General features: G+C 35.6%; 1 protein-coding gene across 3 annotated transcripts in view; it reads right to left on the bottom strand.

The window, feature by feature from the left end:
* Positions 1 to 2,686: 2,686 nt before the first annotated feature.
* ATF2 (activating transcription factor 2) overlaps positions 2,687 to 18,182 on the bottom strand; it is a 78,201-nt gene continuing 62,705 nt past the window's right edge. For all 3 annotated transcript variants that reach the window (XM_037044411.1, XM_037044412.1, XM_037044413.1), the window contains 2 exons: positions 9,768 to 9,873; positions 2,687 to 5,250 (listed from right to left, as the gene is read on the bottom strand). In XM_037044411.1, the coding sequence (XP_036900306.1) occupies positions 5,024 to 5,250; positions 9,768 to 9,873 (333 nt within the window). In that variant the 3' untranslated portion in view covers positions 2,687 to 5,023. The remainder of the gene's footprint in view (positions 5,251 to 9,767; positions 9,874 to 18,182) is intronic.

Genomic DNA, 18,182 nt, shown 5'->3' with positions numbered 1-18,182 from the left:
TGAAAAATGGTATTGACAAATATTCTCTTTTCCTCATAGACCTCACATAATGCATTTGTTCTCAGTTGTAAGACACTCAAACACCTCTATCATCTTAAATCCTGCTAAATAAACATTAAATAACGCTTGCCTAGTTTTTGGGTCAGGCTATGAAAAACAACTGCCTAACTCCTTAATTTACATGCCTAAAAATTATTAAAGCAAAAATACTTTTATTTATTTATTTTTTTAAAAAAAGATTTTATTTATTTATCTCTAGAGAGGAAGGGATGGAGAGAAGGAGAGAAACATTGATGTATGGTTGCCTTTCGTGAGTCCCCTGCTGGGAACTGGCCGGCAACCCAGGCATGTGCCCTGACTGGGAACTGAACTGTGATCGTGTGGTTCACAGGCCCGCCCTCAATCCACTGAGCTACACCAGCCAGGGCAGCAAAAATACTTTTAAAAGGTGCTCTTTTGGGTGACACTATTGTCTTTCACAGAAAGCCAAACCCCTTGTAAATTTAACGATATAAAGTAAACCAATCCTTATTTGACATAACTGACATATTCAAAATAAGATTTAGAATCAGATGTAGTTTCCCATGGTAAATGTTCTGTTTAAAGAATTCTAGTTCAAGAAACGATGTCTTAAATGTAAAATCTAATGCAAAACAAAGATGCAAGGGAAGGCGTTGTGATCAGAGTAAGGGTGTACTAATGGCACCTGAAAGCCATTGGAAAACTTTGCATGTGCCTTTGAAGAACTCACTGGCTCACTACTGAGTAACAGAACCCTTCTTACTGTTACTTAGTTTGACTGTTGTGACGTGACAGGTTTGATAATGTCATACAATTTAACGTCTGAGCTGGTGCTTTGGACTGAAGTAGAATAAACTACGGGTATTTCCCCTTTTATTGTAGGTTCCAATTTCAGAACTAATAAACCCTTTCATTTTAAAAACATTAGCACTGATCACACTTTTTCTATGTAAAGTATGTAATTGGCAACTCACCACTTAGTTTTTCAGGAAGGTCTTTATCTTACATACTGTGAGGGCTCCCTTAAACAGGAGGCTAAACTCTCTAGGATCTTAGTATTTGCTTCAGCAACCACCCAAGCCTTGATCTTGACCCAAGATAGTCTGGAAGGACCTGCACTTGTTTTTTTAAACCATGTGAGAATTACAAAAAAGTTAACTTGTATTTGTTATAATTCTTAAAAAACTACTATTTTTCATAACTACATCAGACAAAAACAAAATGTAATTCTGCTTCAAAACTATTATCCTGTGGTCAAGATAATTACAAAACATCAGATTAATTTTTCTTCCAAATTTCTCTATTTTAGAACTAACTGCTCTCAGAAGTCAGTGTTCTTGAGGCACGTGTTTATGCATGCACATATTTACGTAAGATGAAGGCCTAGGAATAAATGACTATTGTGTTAGAACATTCTCACAAATACTTAGTGTCAAGCATCAAATTCTGCAGTCTCAGATGCAGAATTATCAAAACTACATTTAACACTAAGGACAAGCCAGAGATGAGATTCTACTTCCTGTCCTTTAAGATAAAGGACACATGACTTTGCGCTTTTAACATATCTTTTTTCGAGAAATACATCATTTTTGATGAAATCTTTTATCTAAGAGCACATAATCTAGATTAAGCATGTGTTACAATATATACTTTAAAACAAACAAAAAAAGCCATGTGGTTCTCTTTATCTCTTCAGACTGAATCAGTCCAGACTGAAACATTGCTCTACGTACTCTCCAGCCAAACCAGTGTCTTCTTCACTTAGCACTTACCACTTCTAATACACCATGCACGCACTGTGTTAACTGTGTCTCCCAACACACACCCCAGCCCCGGCCATGCAGAAGGAAAGCTTCACATAGGGATACTGTGTCCTGGCAACTGGTGTATTCCAGGTGCCTGGAACAATGACTGACACCTGGTAGGACTTATTTAGCAAATACAACAATGGGTAGGAGATACAGTTGGAGATGTTAAGGGGAGGGGGATGGGGGGACATTATCTAGGCCTTATAGGCCACTGTAAGGAATCCAGCTCTGAATGCAATGAGGAGCCACTCCAGGACTTGAGAGCTGAACCCACCTACGTTTGAAAAGCTTCCCTCTAATGTAGCAGTGGGGCTGTATGAGGTGAACACAGTAATGTGGGTCAGAAATGATGGCACACATCAGGGTGATAGTAGTGCGAATGCTGAGATGTGGTTGAATTTTGGTTTATTTTGAAGGTAAAGCAAACAGGGTGTTTCCTGGCGGGTGAGTGTGGGCTATGGGAGAACAATCGAGAATGACAAGGTTGTTCTCGAATAACCAACTGGAAGAACCAGGTGACTTACAAAAGACTGTGGGAGGATTCCACTCGAGGGTAGGGCTGGGAAAGATCGAGAGTTCACAGTTGGACACAGTATAGTTAAGATGACTTGGTAGGCAGACACCAACAGACACCAAAGGCTGGCAGGTCTGCGTGTGGCTGAAGTTGACGAACGTGTTGTGCTGGGAACACCCAAGATCACTGTACATGAATGTGGCTTGAAGTGAACGCTGAGAAAGAGCAGTAACGCCCGACCACCCTGCAGCTGAAAGGTCTTAGGAAAGGAATATACTTTATCACAGAAACAGAGTATCAGGTGATGCTATATCTTTATGAAAGATAGGTAAGAACAAGCAAATTATGAACATAATTTAAAGATAGAATTTATTCTCTGATGGTTTACTCATGCAAACTGCACATAAAAGAAAACAGTACAGTTTGTATAACATTGCAAATGTAAGGACTCAAAACGCTAGGTACAGAAGTAGTGTGACATCCTGAAAGTCAAAATGAAATTTGTGTTTATACAACTAATAATGATTTTTATTTGCTGAGTACAGACTGATTTACAATGAGGGTTTTGCTAACGTTGGTAAGCTCATTAACCATTTACATGACTTCTTACATCTATGTAGCTTTATTTTACAGTTGCAAGAATTCCTGTTATCAAAGAACTTTAACTTGCATAAATAATAAAAATGAAAGGAAAATGCACTGAACTGGACTTAGGAGAGAGAAAAATTGAGGAGGCTTTTCCTAACTCATTCAAACTACAATAAAAAATAGCCTTCTTGTAGAATTCATATTTTGTGCCTTTGAGATCAACTCCTTAGCATAACTATGGCAAAATCATGATTAGAAATTGATTAAACATTATAAAATCAGTTAAAAATTAAAAAATTTAGAAGTAGAATTATCAACTGAAAACGTTCAGTTTTAATAAGCCAAACAATGAAATCCTTATTATCTTCATAACTTAAAAGTCCTGAAATGTCATTTGTATCATTTGAATGTTTCCCAGTCTGGAACTTAGGCAGGTGGGATGTCTCCTTGAATTATCAAGGATACTCCATATAGGCTTTTAAATGTCAGTCTCATTAAGAGATGGCACTGAGACTTTCGCAAATAGTGTAGTATGGATGCAGAACAAACTACACAACTTATTATAAATGCATTACAGATATTTACATAATGGAATCCTGCTTGAATGCCAGAAGTTGCTACTGGGTAAGACTCATCACTAGTTTACAAAGTTTTCTTACACACATCTACTACTTTTAAATTTTTAACAATTTAGTCTATTTTAAAATATTGTACTGTATTTTGAACGTAACTGCAGAATAAAAATAGATAATGGCACATTAGAAAACTCAGTATCCCACAGATGACTGGATAATGAGAAGTGTACCTACAGTCATCTCATCAGAAACAAACTACATCATGGAATGTTAGTTATCCAAGCCTGCACAGTAATGACGTTTTAAATTGCAACCACCTATTGGCCAGCATCACACTGAAGGCATCGTTAAACATTCAAGCAAAGATTGCTGGCATAAACTATTGAAAGACACACACACACACACACACACACACACACACACATGCTCTCTCTCTCACTCACTCTTGCTTCCCACATTATAATTACATTGTTCTAAAGATACTGATTTTTTCCCACAAGAAACATTATCAAAATTTGCTACTAAAAGATGACAGTGCTTTCACAAGGATAAGTACAAGTTAGCTTGCAAGTACAAGACAATGGGGGTAAACAGTCTTAAATTTTCTAAGTAGTAATTTTTAGGCTTTTCTGGCAACCATACCATACTTGATTATGCATAAACTTCTCAGTTTGTAACCTGAAATCTGCAAAAGAAACCCCCAAAACCTAGTTTCAAAAAACTTATTAGATATCTGATAACCCTGTATTGTACATAATTTCATATTTCATTAGCCTCAAAACATAAGGTTTAAAATACTGAATATAAGACTTGAAAAATAGTCATTTTTGAAATGATAAGGATTCCAAACTTCATGTCTACTTAAAATCTTTAAAGAGAAAAAATGCACTATTAATGGTCTTGATCTAAGAGTAAGAGTGTGCGTAAAAGCACTGTATGTCTTCCACAATGTTTTCACTTACTTAACAAGTGTTCTCTAATGTTCTTCTTTTTGCATAATGTGCAAAATAAAAGGCAAAAAGGTTAAAAGCAAATTTCTTTCTCTGGCTAGTGCTTTATGACTTTGTTAACATTACAAAGCCAACAGGGATTTAAGCAGAACTTTGGTATAAATGATATAACAATATTACCATCACAGTTGAGGGTTAAGAGGTGGTCAAAAGAAATGGAAGTGGGAAGAGAGATTCAGTAACACCCCCATTTTTTAAAACACCACCAAATTAAAAATGAAATAAGCCACGACGAATTATAATACAATTTATACACTGAGCACAGAAAAATGAACAAATCTAACAATATTTATAAAAAAAATCAATATCAGTCTTTTTCCAGAGACTAAAAACTTTTGTTCAGTCTGATCACCAACTGCTGCTACACCAACTTTAGAGCCAAATTTAATTTCAAGTAAAAAAAAAATTTACAACCACAGATTTCGCATAAATGGAAACTGGTCTTTCCTTGATTTCCCTTTGAAGTCACTAGTAAGTATCTAAAGCGGCGGCACTGCAGGTTTCTAATCAACTTCCCGAGGGCTGCGCCTGGGAGGAAGGAGCCGTAACAATCTGTGAAAGGGCAGGCTCTGCACTCTGGTCCGCCATCTGGCTGAGGACTGACGTGGCCACGGCTTCTGCCTTGGAGGTGGAGCTGACTCCGTTGGATGTGCTGACGGAACTATGCTGGATAGCTTCAGTATGTGGACTACTTGGCACGGACAAGTCTTCTGAACTATCATCCTTATCCGCAGCTGAGTAGGAAAGAGAAAAATTACTCGGTTTCTTAAAACAGTGTAAGAAGGTATGAGTAGGCAGAGTCAATAAACAGAGTAAAAAGTTACAAAGTATTTTACCAAATCAGTATTTAGACTGATGGGAACTGAGTAACTGAGAGGTAGCAGCAAGTCATGGAGTGGGCGATTTTACCTTCAACAGGTTGAACGGAGGCACGACCATGCACATGAAAACATCTGGGTGCCCGGTGCCTCAGCAATGAGGCTGAAGAAATATCTGCTAAACAGCGAGTGTTAAACAGGCTGTGGTAGGGATTTGGGAGACAGACTCCTACAGCTATAAGCAAACACTTATCAAACAACACATCTAACAAAACCCATTTGTTTGGCTACATCCCATTCTTATTAACAGATAAAAAATGTATTTCCACATGCATGAACAAAATGAATTCTTCCATACAAATTATATCTTCAAATGATTCCCTCTGCCGTTTCTAGAACTACACATACTCTGGCTGACTTTCCATCTACTGCAGCGATGGATGACTACAACACCTGATTCTAATGACGCATACACGAGAGTAAGCAATATTTATAACCCAAATGCCACCAGCTGTTACAGTTGCATGCATTAATTGAGATTCAAATAAAAATCTATTAAAAACTCTAGATACTGCAATTGTAAGAAATTCAGGAAAGGGCACTCTAAATATTTATGAAAATAAATCTACCAATTTGTAGGCGTGAATGACAAATCTCCCATATCTTATTTTGAGAATAGAATCCAATAACTTCATTTACTGAAAATTCTGACACACACAACACACAGTTACAGAGCATGTAAGTTATGAGACACAATGATAACACGGACACCTGTGAACCCAGCCCCCGACCTAAGAGAACATTGCCAGTAACCCCAAAGTTTCCAAAAATAATTGCTATTATTTCTTTAACCACTCCCTTGTTTTTTTCTGTGAAGTTGTAGCAAATAGGTATGTATCCCTAACACCACTATTTAGCTTGTTTACTATTAAACACTCTTAAAAACAGTATCATACTGGGTATATTCTTTTGCACCTTGTTTTATTCGCTTGGCATTGAAATAATTTTTATTTCACAGGCTTTCCAGCCAATCTGGGAATGCACACTAGCCTGCTTACTAGTGGCCAAGTCCTTCTCCTGAGTGTCCCTTATTCAAAGACTATGGACCCCACGAAGCAGGATTTACCCCACAATTCGTAACACAGAAGATGGAGGGCGAGGAACCTCGCAAAACACTTTTGTTCAAATAAAATTCCTTATTTTGAGGATTTTTCTAGAATATTGTAGTTCTTACAGAATTTTGACACACTTTCTCCAATTCATGCATTTTTGAAAAGCAGTTTTACAGATATATGTGGGGTAGAATCCTATCTTCTCCATAATCTGCTATGAATGCAAAACAACACCCACCCTTATATAAAAATTTGACCTTAGGATATAATGTAAAAGATCACAACCAGTAGTTCTTTTAAAATTGTAACAAATGTTATAAAACACAATTTAGTGCATAGCCAACATAATAGTTATGCGTCCAGAGAAAACACTACAGACTACTAAAAAGCCCTTTTTTATTTTATCACTACTCTTCAACAGGACAAAAGCTGACCTTTCTCTCAAGGTTAAGTTCTAGGGACACAACACCTTTCAAAAATAAAGAGGCTGATCTGATGAGTGTAACAAAGAAATGTAAACCTATAGTGAAGGTAATGACTCAAAATTAAACAGTAAATTCTGAGGGACAGTGATTACCTCATCTTTCAGAATTAGGTCAAGCAAATCTTTAGGCTGTATGTACCAAGAACAGGTTTTCAGTTGTTTGCAGATTTCCCACATAAAATAACTGCAATGTGTTACACCTGCATCTACCATTACTTCCAGAAGGCAAGAAGAGAAAACCAGTACGATCACAGGCATTAGAAAGACAGACGAGACCGTACAGCACGCCAAGAGCCATTTTCAGCTACAGAAGCTAAAGAAACCAGCTGTTTGACAATTCACTCTCTGAAGTTCTTCTCTACATCTGTTTATATATATTTTCAGTACTGAAGACACAGGGTGGTGCAAAAGTAGGTTTACAGTTGTTCATATGGAGAATATAATAATAAGTAATAAATAACACAATAAACTTGGTGTTCTGTGAACTCACACCTGTAAACTTACTTTCGCGCCACCTGGATAAGCTCTTATGTCTCAAAATGATCCTTCCCACTTCTGACCATTGAAACAACTATAATACAATTTTAATTATGTTCAGTACTCTAGAGAATATGAATGAATGGCAATTCAGTGTTGACCCTGTGACAGTGTGACTTTAACTGTCACCTTTACCCACAAAATTTTGTAATACTCCTTAGCTTCTACTGAACCTTAGTTTTCTCTATTAAATGTTTTGAAAAAAACTAACTAGCACCGAGGCTTACCATTAGCAATTGTTGTGTGCAACATGAAGAATAGTGTTAGGTATTTGTAAATTTTGTCATATTTTCTAAAAGATTTAAATATTCACTTAGTCAATCTCTAAGTGAATTTAAGTATCAAACAACAGAGAAATCAGATTTTTTCCAAAGACTATAAATTCAAAAATAGAAATTACTTTAAAATTTCTACAAAATCCTGCATCTTCCAAGAACTGAAGAGACCTAGTTTCGTGCTAGAACCATATTCCAGGTTTCCAAAATGAAAAATGTCTTGCATTCTCACAAGAATGCAGTATAATAATACTGAATGTAGTATAATACACAGGGTCCAGCACAAATAATGTTCCTTTATCACAAAATCGTAAGTGTAATTCTGTAACATATCACTATCCCACTCAAACACACCGTATGACATTTTAGGTGAAATGTTCAAATTAAAACTGTAAATTGTTACACCCATATTATTACCCTACCAACCACACTCAAGCAGGTGTTACTTCTGCCAGACCCTGTACATTCACTAAAACTTATTAATCTAGGTTTCTAGTTAGTTTATTTAAAGGTATAGGACATAAATTCATGCATCTATACACTTAAAAATTCATTTATAAATTACTTCTTAAAATGAAAAACTGGCATACATTTGTTGAACATAATACTGCCTAGAGAATAGAGAAAAAACTGTTGGGATTATCCAACACATTACCTAAGATTTAAAAATTGCAGACAATTTTGAATTGCATGCAATATGAGTTAATTTTTTAATTTTATTGAATCAATTATACATTACATTTTGAACTATCAAATTTCAAGAGAACTCTCTTGTGAAGAAAATCATGTATGCATAATGCTGAACTCGGGAGCTTCTGTAGGAAATTATGTTAAGTCAGATGGGAGCCATAATGGCCTCATCCCTGCAGCCATCATTGTTAATACAAATTCCAGACATATTTCTATACAGGTCCCATTTACTCCACAATGTGTTTCGCCATCCTGTCAAAATGATTAGATATCAAAGGAGTGAGATTTATTTGCTCAAAAGTGACAAAATCAATGTTCTAAATATATATGGCAATAGAGAGTTACTAAATCTACTGAAACTTTTAAATTAAAAAATATTGCCCATTGTGATGAAACTGCTTACAATGACTAAAAGTAAAGATGGTGGCCATTAAGTTTTATCGTGAGCACCTGAGGAACTGCTTGCATCCAATACAAAATGTTTCTTTCTCTTTGAATTACTGACACTGGCAAATTAAAATGAAGTGGATACATATGGTTGAAACAATCTTCACATTTACAAATACCCTGAAATATCACTAAATCATAAAAATGAAAGCTGTGGGTTGTATATTATGAATGTTGCCTAATGCATTCCCAGCTCTGTTTTTTGTTACAAATTTGTGTACAATGGACAAAATTGGCCATTTACTCAAGAGTAACAGCTGGTTTCAACACTGTGCATATTATCAAAAAGAAGGACATTAGGAAGGAAAAACCACAATTAACCTCTGAATTGCTGAAAAAAGAAGAATCTCATTTTTAGGGAAACCATTTAAGAGGAAACTGATAGGCAGATAATTTAAATACTGTTCTATTTTAGCATTTTTATGACTAACTAGTAAGATTCAATATAAAGGTGCATGACAATAAAAATCACACAATGCTGATATCTAAGAACAATAGGATCTGCTACTAGAAACAAAAACTATACATGAAGTGAAAACAGTTGATTTAAAACGATCATTACTGCAAAGGCTGGAAATGTTTCACCCTGTCAATCTAAGACAAAGTGTTCCAAGGATGATAAACAAAATAATCATCAGTACTTACAGTACATTTTAAATTATTAACTAACCCATTTTGTTGATCTATAGCAATCCCTAGGAAAAGAATTAGAAATAGGAGAACTCAAAAACTCTAAATTCTAAGAAGAATACCCTGATTCCACAACCTCACGGAACTGATATTTAATACTAAATATAAGGATTTCAGTCTTTTTAATGGTAGCCTGGTTCACTGTGGCAGCACTTCACTGAGGTAGCCTGAGGCTCCAGGGGGCGGCCCATTACTCACTATGATAGCCCGATTTCTTCTGCATGGCGGTGACAGGGCAATCTTTATGAGCCAGGAGAAGCTGTTTCAGCTGTGCCACTTCATTTCTCAGCAGGGTGACTTCACTCTGGAGAAGAAACGAGTTATGTGCCTTACCAACATCAGAGTAAACATTTCTTACTGTTTAAAAGAAGTGAAGATTAGACAGACAGTGACACTGGGTATCTTCAACAGAGTATCAAGGAATGAGCAAAATATGCTGCTTCAATGTTTAATCAGTACATACCAGTTTTTATATTTTAGCATTTGAATAAAAACTGCAACACTTACAGAAATTTAACACCACAACTGGATAGCATATTTCAAAGATTTTACATTACCATTTGCCTTGGGACTGCTTATATATACTACATATATTGAATATAAGGTATTTTTATTATATCTATGTTAGATGTGTTTGATTACATAAAAAATTAGAAACAATGAATGAGTCAGGATACATTTTTAGTCACTCTATTCACTTGAAAATGAAAAATTTATCCTGGAAACTCAAGTTTCTAGTTTTCTGTAAACTTGAAAAAGCTACATATGGGAAACCACAGTATCAGTGAATCATGGGTAACTAAAATGCACTGCAAGGCACTGTGTTAAACATGAAACCAACAGAAGTAGTTGCAATATCTAAATGGCTTAGTTGCCTTTCACTCAGGCACTTCGCTCATATCTAAATTTAAGTCTGATAAATCAATGGCAATTTTTCCTATTCCTTATTATGGAATGAACACACCAGCTTGTTTTGTATGCATTAATCTGGAAGATTCTCTGCAAAACACAGATGGCAAACACAAGGCTTGCAGGCTGAATCTGACCCTCCACCTTGTTTCTACCCAGCGAGAGCACCGAGCTCTTGCTTAACTGTTAAGGAGTAGTTACATTTACACAGTCCTAAAATTACATTCAGCCCTTTGAAGGCAACTGTGAGGCTGATGGAGCCCCCAGTGGAAATGAGTTTGACACCCCTGCTGTAAAAATTCCAAATTGCTAGTCCAGTTAATTGCATTCAGCCACCCCCAAATATTAAAGACATACATCAGTGATTACTACCAATACTCAAGAGTTAGAAATAATATGAATCTAATAAATTGATAACATAATTTTAATTTATAAATACCTCTACTTATTTGGACTTACATTAACCTTAACTATGCAGATTTCATCCATGAACCCAAAATTGAATAAATACAACAAATGAGTGCATATAAAAGCTCAGGCACTTTGTTTTCCACCCCTCGGTCTCTTAATGTAAAATAATTTAGCAGATCTGACTCATTATGCCTCCTGATGTGATAACTGTGACAAATACAAAAATCAAAAAAGTAAAAGTTAAGCAATCTAAGGGCAAGTCTATTGGGTCAAATAGTTCCTGATACCCCCCAAATAATGAACTGTAACACTATTTTAAAGCACACATCAAAAATTGATGCTTATAATAAATATGAACCATTAATAAAAAAGTTGTTTAAAATAATGTATTTGAGATAATAGGTTCATAGCAATCAAAGTACTAAAGAGAAAACTTAAAAGTTTTGTTTTAAAACTGAACTTATTTTAGAAAACTCATTTTTATAAAATATTGCAGCCATTAGTGTCAATATCACTAATTATAGCACTTTATTAATGACACTATTGATGAGAAACCATGTTATGACTAATTCAACATATAACTTCCAAGAAAGTTTCTCCCTCTGTCTGCTCTGTCAACTTGATTTTGAGACTCAGGTCTACAAGTTTCTCTCATGAATTTGTGTAATATAAAATAGGGCTGGATAGGTATATCAAGCATATAAAATCTTTTATAATCTGGTACATGTGGCCATCCTTCACATTAGTTTGAACCTATGAAATACTTAATCACTTTCACCTATAAAAAATATAAATTTTATATGGTTACCTGAACACATACTGTTGTCTCTACCTAGAAAGTCTTTCCTTTTTACCTTGCTAATTATTCAACTCACATACAACAGTCAACCCAACACAGAGTGAGCTGGTTGTGTACGAAAAGAAGTCAGACGTCCACTTCCTTGTTCCCATAGCCATGAGTGTGTGTATTAACACACCACCTACCACAACGGACTGTGATTTGGGTTTACCAGTTTGTCACCTATGTCAGACTGGGACTTTCTCCAAGGCAGGATTATCTTTGTTCTTTGCATCCTCAGAGCATCACAGCATAGCCTGGCACAGGCTAAGCACACAGTTACATTATAGAGGACCATGGAAATTCTATGTCCAGGGGTAAAAAAAAAAACCAAAAAAAACAAAAGAGGTGAAGTAAAATAAAGGACATGAAAACATGAAAATGTCAAAGTCCCATTCAAATGTGAGCAATTTTGATTTTTTCCAATCAAAGTAAAACATACTTGGTAAGGTAAAGCAGATGCTGAAAAAATTATTCTGGTAAAATATAAAATGTACATTATTTTGGCATTGTCTTACCATTGCTCCATTCTATTTTTAGGTACTCAAAAAATGATTTCATACTAATAAGCAAATATATATTTTACACTTTATCTACAGCAGATCAGACTGATGAAATCATGTTTGGGCAGCCAACCTATCAATCAACCAAAACTTCTTACTGATATCTGGCCACAGATGATGACCAGGTAATCCACAAATTTCTGTCCTCTGACTTACTAGTTTAGTCACTACCCCCAAAATTAAAAAAAATAATATTAGATGATTTCTTCTTTGGGGAATTTCTCATTGCTAAAAATGTAATTTTTCTCATGTTTAGTCTTCATAAAAATCAATGATGAAGTATTAAGATTCCTGCCAAACAGTTCCAAAGCTTGTCATGGATACAAAACCTTATAGTTGAGAACAAAATAGTTTTTTGTCGACAACAGAAATAGAGATAACAGTGCTCAATTTTGAAAATATTTTTCAAAACAAAAGAGGAATGACCCTTCCCTCTTCTCATACTATAATTATTTCTTTCATGTTTGTCTCCTCTGGTAGACCACAAATTTTGCAAGTGCAAGGGCAGTGTCTTTTTCACTATTATATTCCCTGTGTCTAATAACATGTCCTGCATACAACAGATGCTTAATGACAGAATGAATAATAACTAGTATTTGCTTAGCACAGATACACCAGACTTTTCTGTTTCTTCTCTTGCTATTCTATGACTTTGACAGACAGGAGAGTAAAGGTTCAGAAAGATTTTTAGTGAAGGCTAGTAAAAAGGAGGACTAGGTCTCCAAATCTTAATAAAATGCCTTTACCTCATGCATTTTATTAAGTAGCTGCCCATGCCCCCCTATATACAGTTAAAAACTCCGGGGAGGGGGGAAGGAAGACAGTAATGTAATTACAGGAATACTATCTCTACCCCCGCCCCCGCCCCAGAAATTAAAACAGGCATCATATAGCATCTTCCTTTCTATTCCAAGCAATAAATGCTAAAGATTCGGTCCTGTTCCTGAAGTCAATGGACCAATAAACAAAACCATTTCCATATCATTAACCTATGAATAAAACTTTTCACATACCCAGCTATCAAAGAATGATTCTATAAACTTCTTGAACTTCTACTTCACATACATTTTGCAATACTTAAGTTTTAAAGCCAAAATCCCCAAATTTTATCCACAGAGTTATGGTTACAGAGTTACGGTTGGTAAAGAGTCAGCTTTTTGTCCACAAAGGAAAGATGCTGATGTTTTAAACTCAAAACTAATCCCTCAAATGTGCATAACTGAAAGACAAAGCCATAAAAAGGTTAGAATCATTTCCAATAAAAGACAACAAAAATCATGTATTACCAAAAAAATATAATGTATGATTACAACATCTAATTCTTGGTCAAGATTACACTCAATATCTCTAATACAATTTGATAAAATTGCCTTTTTAGTGATGATTTTAGAAAGCTAAAGTATAATTAAATTTTGTGACTAGGACAATAAAGTTGAATAATTAATATTTTAAAAAACGTAACATAGACTTCTGACCAAGATGGAGGCGTAGGTGGAAACACTGTGCCCCCTCCCACAACTAAATTTAAAGACAGTAAAGTTTTAGAAACAAAAACACAGCCAAAACAGTGAAAACTGAACTGTACAGAAGTCTGACAACAATGAACCTCTCAGCCAGACCGGTAAGAGGGGCAGAGTCAGTGGCAGAGTGGGGTCAGGCAGGAAAGATCTTTGGGTCCAACTGACCCAGGAGCGGAAGCCGTTGGTGGGTCCCAGGCATGGGGTGGCGATGGGTGGACCCAGTGAGGGCGCAAGGTGGCTGGCTGACTGGGCCCCAGCGATGGGAATTAGAGCCTGAAAGCACCCACTGGAAAGACTTTCTTGGGGTCGAGGGGCCGGGAGAGGCTCCCAGGCTCACAGAGAGTTCGTTGGAGAGACCCACAGGGTCCTGGAGAGTACACGGGCCCACACACCCAGGAACCAGCACCAAAGGGGCCCAATTTGCTTGTGGGAAGCCGCAGAGGGGACAGAAATCTGAGAGGGAGCGGAGTGGAGCAAAGCACCATTTTTTCCCCTCTCTGTCCCCACCCCAACATACAGCGTCACAACCCAGTGACTGGGTAGCCCGCCCTGGTGAACACCTAAGGCTCTGCCCCTCAAACATAACAGGTGCGAACAGACCAAACATTATGACTCAAGACAGCTCAAAGCCCCAGAGCCTATAATGCTAAGTGTACCAAGAAATAGCCAACCTTTCAGATGCACAGTTCAAAACACTGGTTATCAGGATGCTCACAGAACTGGTTGATTTTAGCCACAATTAGAGGAACATATGAAGGCTAAACTGATTGACATGAAGGGAAATGCATAGGAAACCAAGTGATGGAAAGGAAACTGGGACTCAAATCAAGGGAGTGGTCCAGAAGGAAGAAAGAAACAACCAAACAGAAAAGAAGGAAGAAACAAGAATTCAAAAAAATGAGGAGAGGCTTAGGAACCTCCAGGACATCTTTAAACATTCCAACATCCGAATCATAGGGGTATCAGAAGAGGAAGAGGAACTGCCACCAGTGGAAAACTTATTTGAACAAATAATAAAGGAGAACTTCCCCAGCCTGGCAAAGGAAACAGACTTCCAGGAAATCCAGGAAGCTCAGAGCATCCCAAAGAATTTGGGCCCAAGAAGGAACATACCAAGGCACATCATAATTACATTAGCCAAGATTAAAATGAAGGAGAGAATTCTAGAAGCAGCAAGAGATAAGGGGACAGTCACCTACAAAGGAGTTCCCATCAGACTGCCAGCTGATTTCTCAAAAGAGACCTTACAGGCAAGAAGGGGCTGGAAAGAAGTATTCCAAGTCATGAAATCCAAAGACCAACAGCCAAGATTGCTCTATCCAGCAAAGTTTTCATTTAAAATGGAAGGGCAGATAAAGTGCTTCTCAGATAAGGTCAAGTTCAAGGAGTTCATCATCACCAAGCCCTTATTATATGAAATGTTAAAGGGACTTATCTAAGAAAAAGAAGATAAAAAATATGAACAGTGAAAGGACAGCAAACTCACGGTTACTAACAACCACACCTAAAACAAAAGCAAACCAAGAGGACAGCTAGATCAGAAGCGGAAACATAGAAATGGAGACCACATGGAGGGTTAGCAACAGGGAAGTGGGAGGAGAAGGGGGGAGAAGGTACACAGAATAAGTAGCATAGACAGTAGGTAGAAAATAGGGGGGAGGGCAGGAATACTATGGGAAATACAGAATTTAAAGAACTTGTGACACATGGACGTGAATGAAAGGGGGGGAATCGTGGGGGAGGGGTGTGCATGGTGGAGGGGAGTGAAGGGGGGAATGGGACAACTGTAATGGCATAATCAATAAAATATATTAAAAAATAAAAAACCTAATATATATTTGGCAAAAATATGAACAGTTACACCTCAGCATTCATTAATCTTTTTATTGTATATAAAAAAGTCCAACCACTGTAATATAACAAGAATGGTTTATGCAACATCGATGTAAGCTGGCAGTCAAGGAGAGTGGACTGGCATGTGCATGCATGAACAATGATGACTTCATTATACTAGTCAGTTGGGGCAGTAGATGTCATTGAGTGAGCATGTGTACTGTGTGGATGTCATATTTGAAATGACTGAGTGAACAAAGCAACGAATCTGCATCAAATTTTGTTATCAGATAGCGTGATTCCTCCAACTTCATTCTTTTTTCCTCAACATTGCTGTTGCTGTTCAAGGTCTTTTATGGTTCCATATAAATTTTTGGAATATTTGTTCTAGTTCTGTGAAATACGCCATTGGTATCTTAATAGAAATTATGTGGAATGGATAGATGGCTTTGGGTACTATGGACATTTTAAAGATGTTAATTCTTCGTATGTATGAACATGGTATATGCTTCCACTTATTTGTATATTCAATTTCTTTTTTCAGTGTCTTAAAATTTTCCAAATGCAGGTCTTTTACCTCCTTGGTTCAATTTATTCCTACGTATTTTATTCTTTTTAAAGTAATTGTGAATGGGACTGTTTTTTTAGTTTCCCTTTCTAATAGTAATTCACTGGTGTTTAGTACATTTACACAGTAATTTACAAATCTACTTATGAAATACCTCTATCACTCTAAATTAAGACCTGTTACCCATTCATCAGTTTCTCCCTTTTCTCCTCTCCCCAGTGGACCGCAACAACCCATTTGCATTTTGTCTCCATGGATTTATTTGTTCTAGGTATTTCATGTGAGTGGAGTCACAAAGTATGTGATTTTGTGTCTAGCTTCTTTTGCTGAGCATGTTTTGGGGGTTCATCCACATTGTAGCATTTCAATCCTTTTTATGACTAAATAATATACCAATGTATGTATATATACAATAATTTATTTATCCATTCATCCACTGAAGGACATTCAGACTATTTCCAGCAACCTTCTTTTTGCCCACAACAATAAATTACAGGCAATTTCTCAGGTTAATACATATAAATGGACCTTATTCTTTTTCCTTTTTTTTGAGTAAATATTTTAAAGACAACCCCTGACAACATATAATTTTACCTGTGTTCATATTTTGGTATGCACCTCTAAAACTGAGAATACTTTCTTATCTATCATGCCATCATCACCAGTTTCTAATAATTAAAAATATTGATTTTACTGGCTTTGTTTATAATTAAAGGTATTAAGCTCTACAGTTGAATGTAACTTTAATTTAGAGGTTTCTTGAATTTGACTTCTATTTAAAAGTTTTGAGCTTTGAAATTGATGTGTAGCTAACTTGTACTTAGATGATAAATCTTGCCTTTATTTCTCTAAGAAATGTCTACCCAACTTAGGAAATATAAAAATGTAACACATTTTACAATGATATTTTCACCGTAGTTTGTATAGTGGAAAAATGAAATTAATAAAGATTACATTTATTTTGAATCCTGAATTTTCCAAGCTTTCCAAGGTTTTTCAAATAACAAAGTACTATTGTTATTAATAATGATGACCAGCTCTGCAGTATAACTAAGGAAAAAGCACTATCTCACTAAAAGTTGTTAATACCGCAAAAATTTGGGTCAAAGCAGAAAACTGGCCCAACCTAAAGTCCAACAATACCTTGTAAATGAGACCTTAAATTTATTTACCATTTATAATTTTCAAGCATTTTCACTTCTTAAAAAGGCAAGTAAGCCAAATTACATAGGAAAATATTAATTTATCTTACTACAATTAAAAATTTATGTATCTAAAAATACTCAAGTGATTTATGCAACAATCCAGAGGAGATTAGCAGTTACCCTACAGGTAAGACAATGGAGGCTAACGATGTTTAATGTCCTACAACTATAAGTAGACTTAGTCATTTGGAAGAAAAATTTTGTTAGTTAAAAACAAAAGAAAAAATATACATACTTAAATCACTTTGCTAATATAAAATGAATATTCTTTGAAAATTAAATCGTTAAAATAGTTTTAAAAGTTAATATTATAAAAGAGAGACCTGGTAAAGAATATATATATTTATAGTGTATAAATAAATTGGTACCTATAATCTGTTTCATTGAATTTAAGAGGAAAAATAGTCATATTTTTTCTTAAAAAATTAATATATTTTATAAAAATACTATTGTCTAAAAAATATAAGTATACATTTGAAGTCTCTGTGATGTAAATCACATTTGAATTTTTCTAAATGGTTACAATGTTTTGTAAGACAATCCGTTCTAAAATTAACATGTCAACATTCAAATCACAACACAGTATTAAGAGATGTCTGCCTCACATTTGACAAATTTTTAAGTTATAAAATTTATATTACAGGCTAAATATTATCCCTGATGCTAAGAACTTTTCTTAAGCATTTAAATAGACATTTATATTAGTGACATCTTTATTTATTTATTTTTTTCTTGTTCAACTCTTCCTTTATTAGTCAACATTCAT

The sequence above is a fragment of the Sturnira hondurensis genome, unplaced genomic scaffold (assembly GCF_014824575.4).
Source record: "Sturnira hondurensis isolate 20B ecotype Veracruz unplaced genomic scaffold, ASM1482457v3 Scaffold0004136, whole genome shotgun sequence".
Lineage (NCBI taxonomy): Eukaryota > Metazoa > Chordata > Mammalia > Chiroptera > Phyllostomidae > Sturnira > Sturnira hondurensis.
The sequence above is the reverse complement of the archived record's forward strand: the minus strand, read 5'-3'. Positions and strand labels throughout refer to the sequence as shown.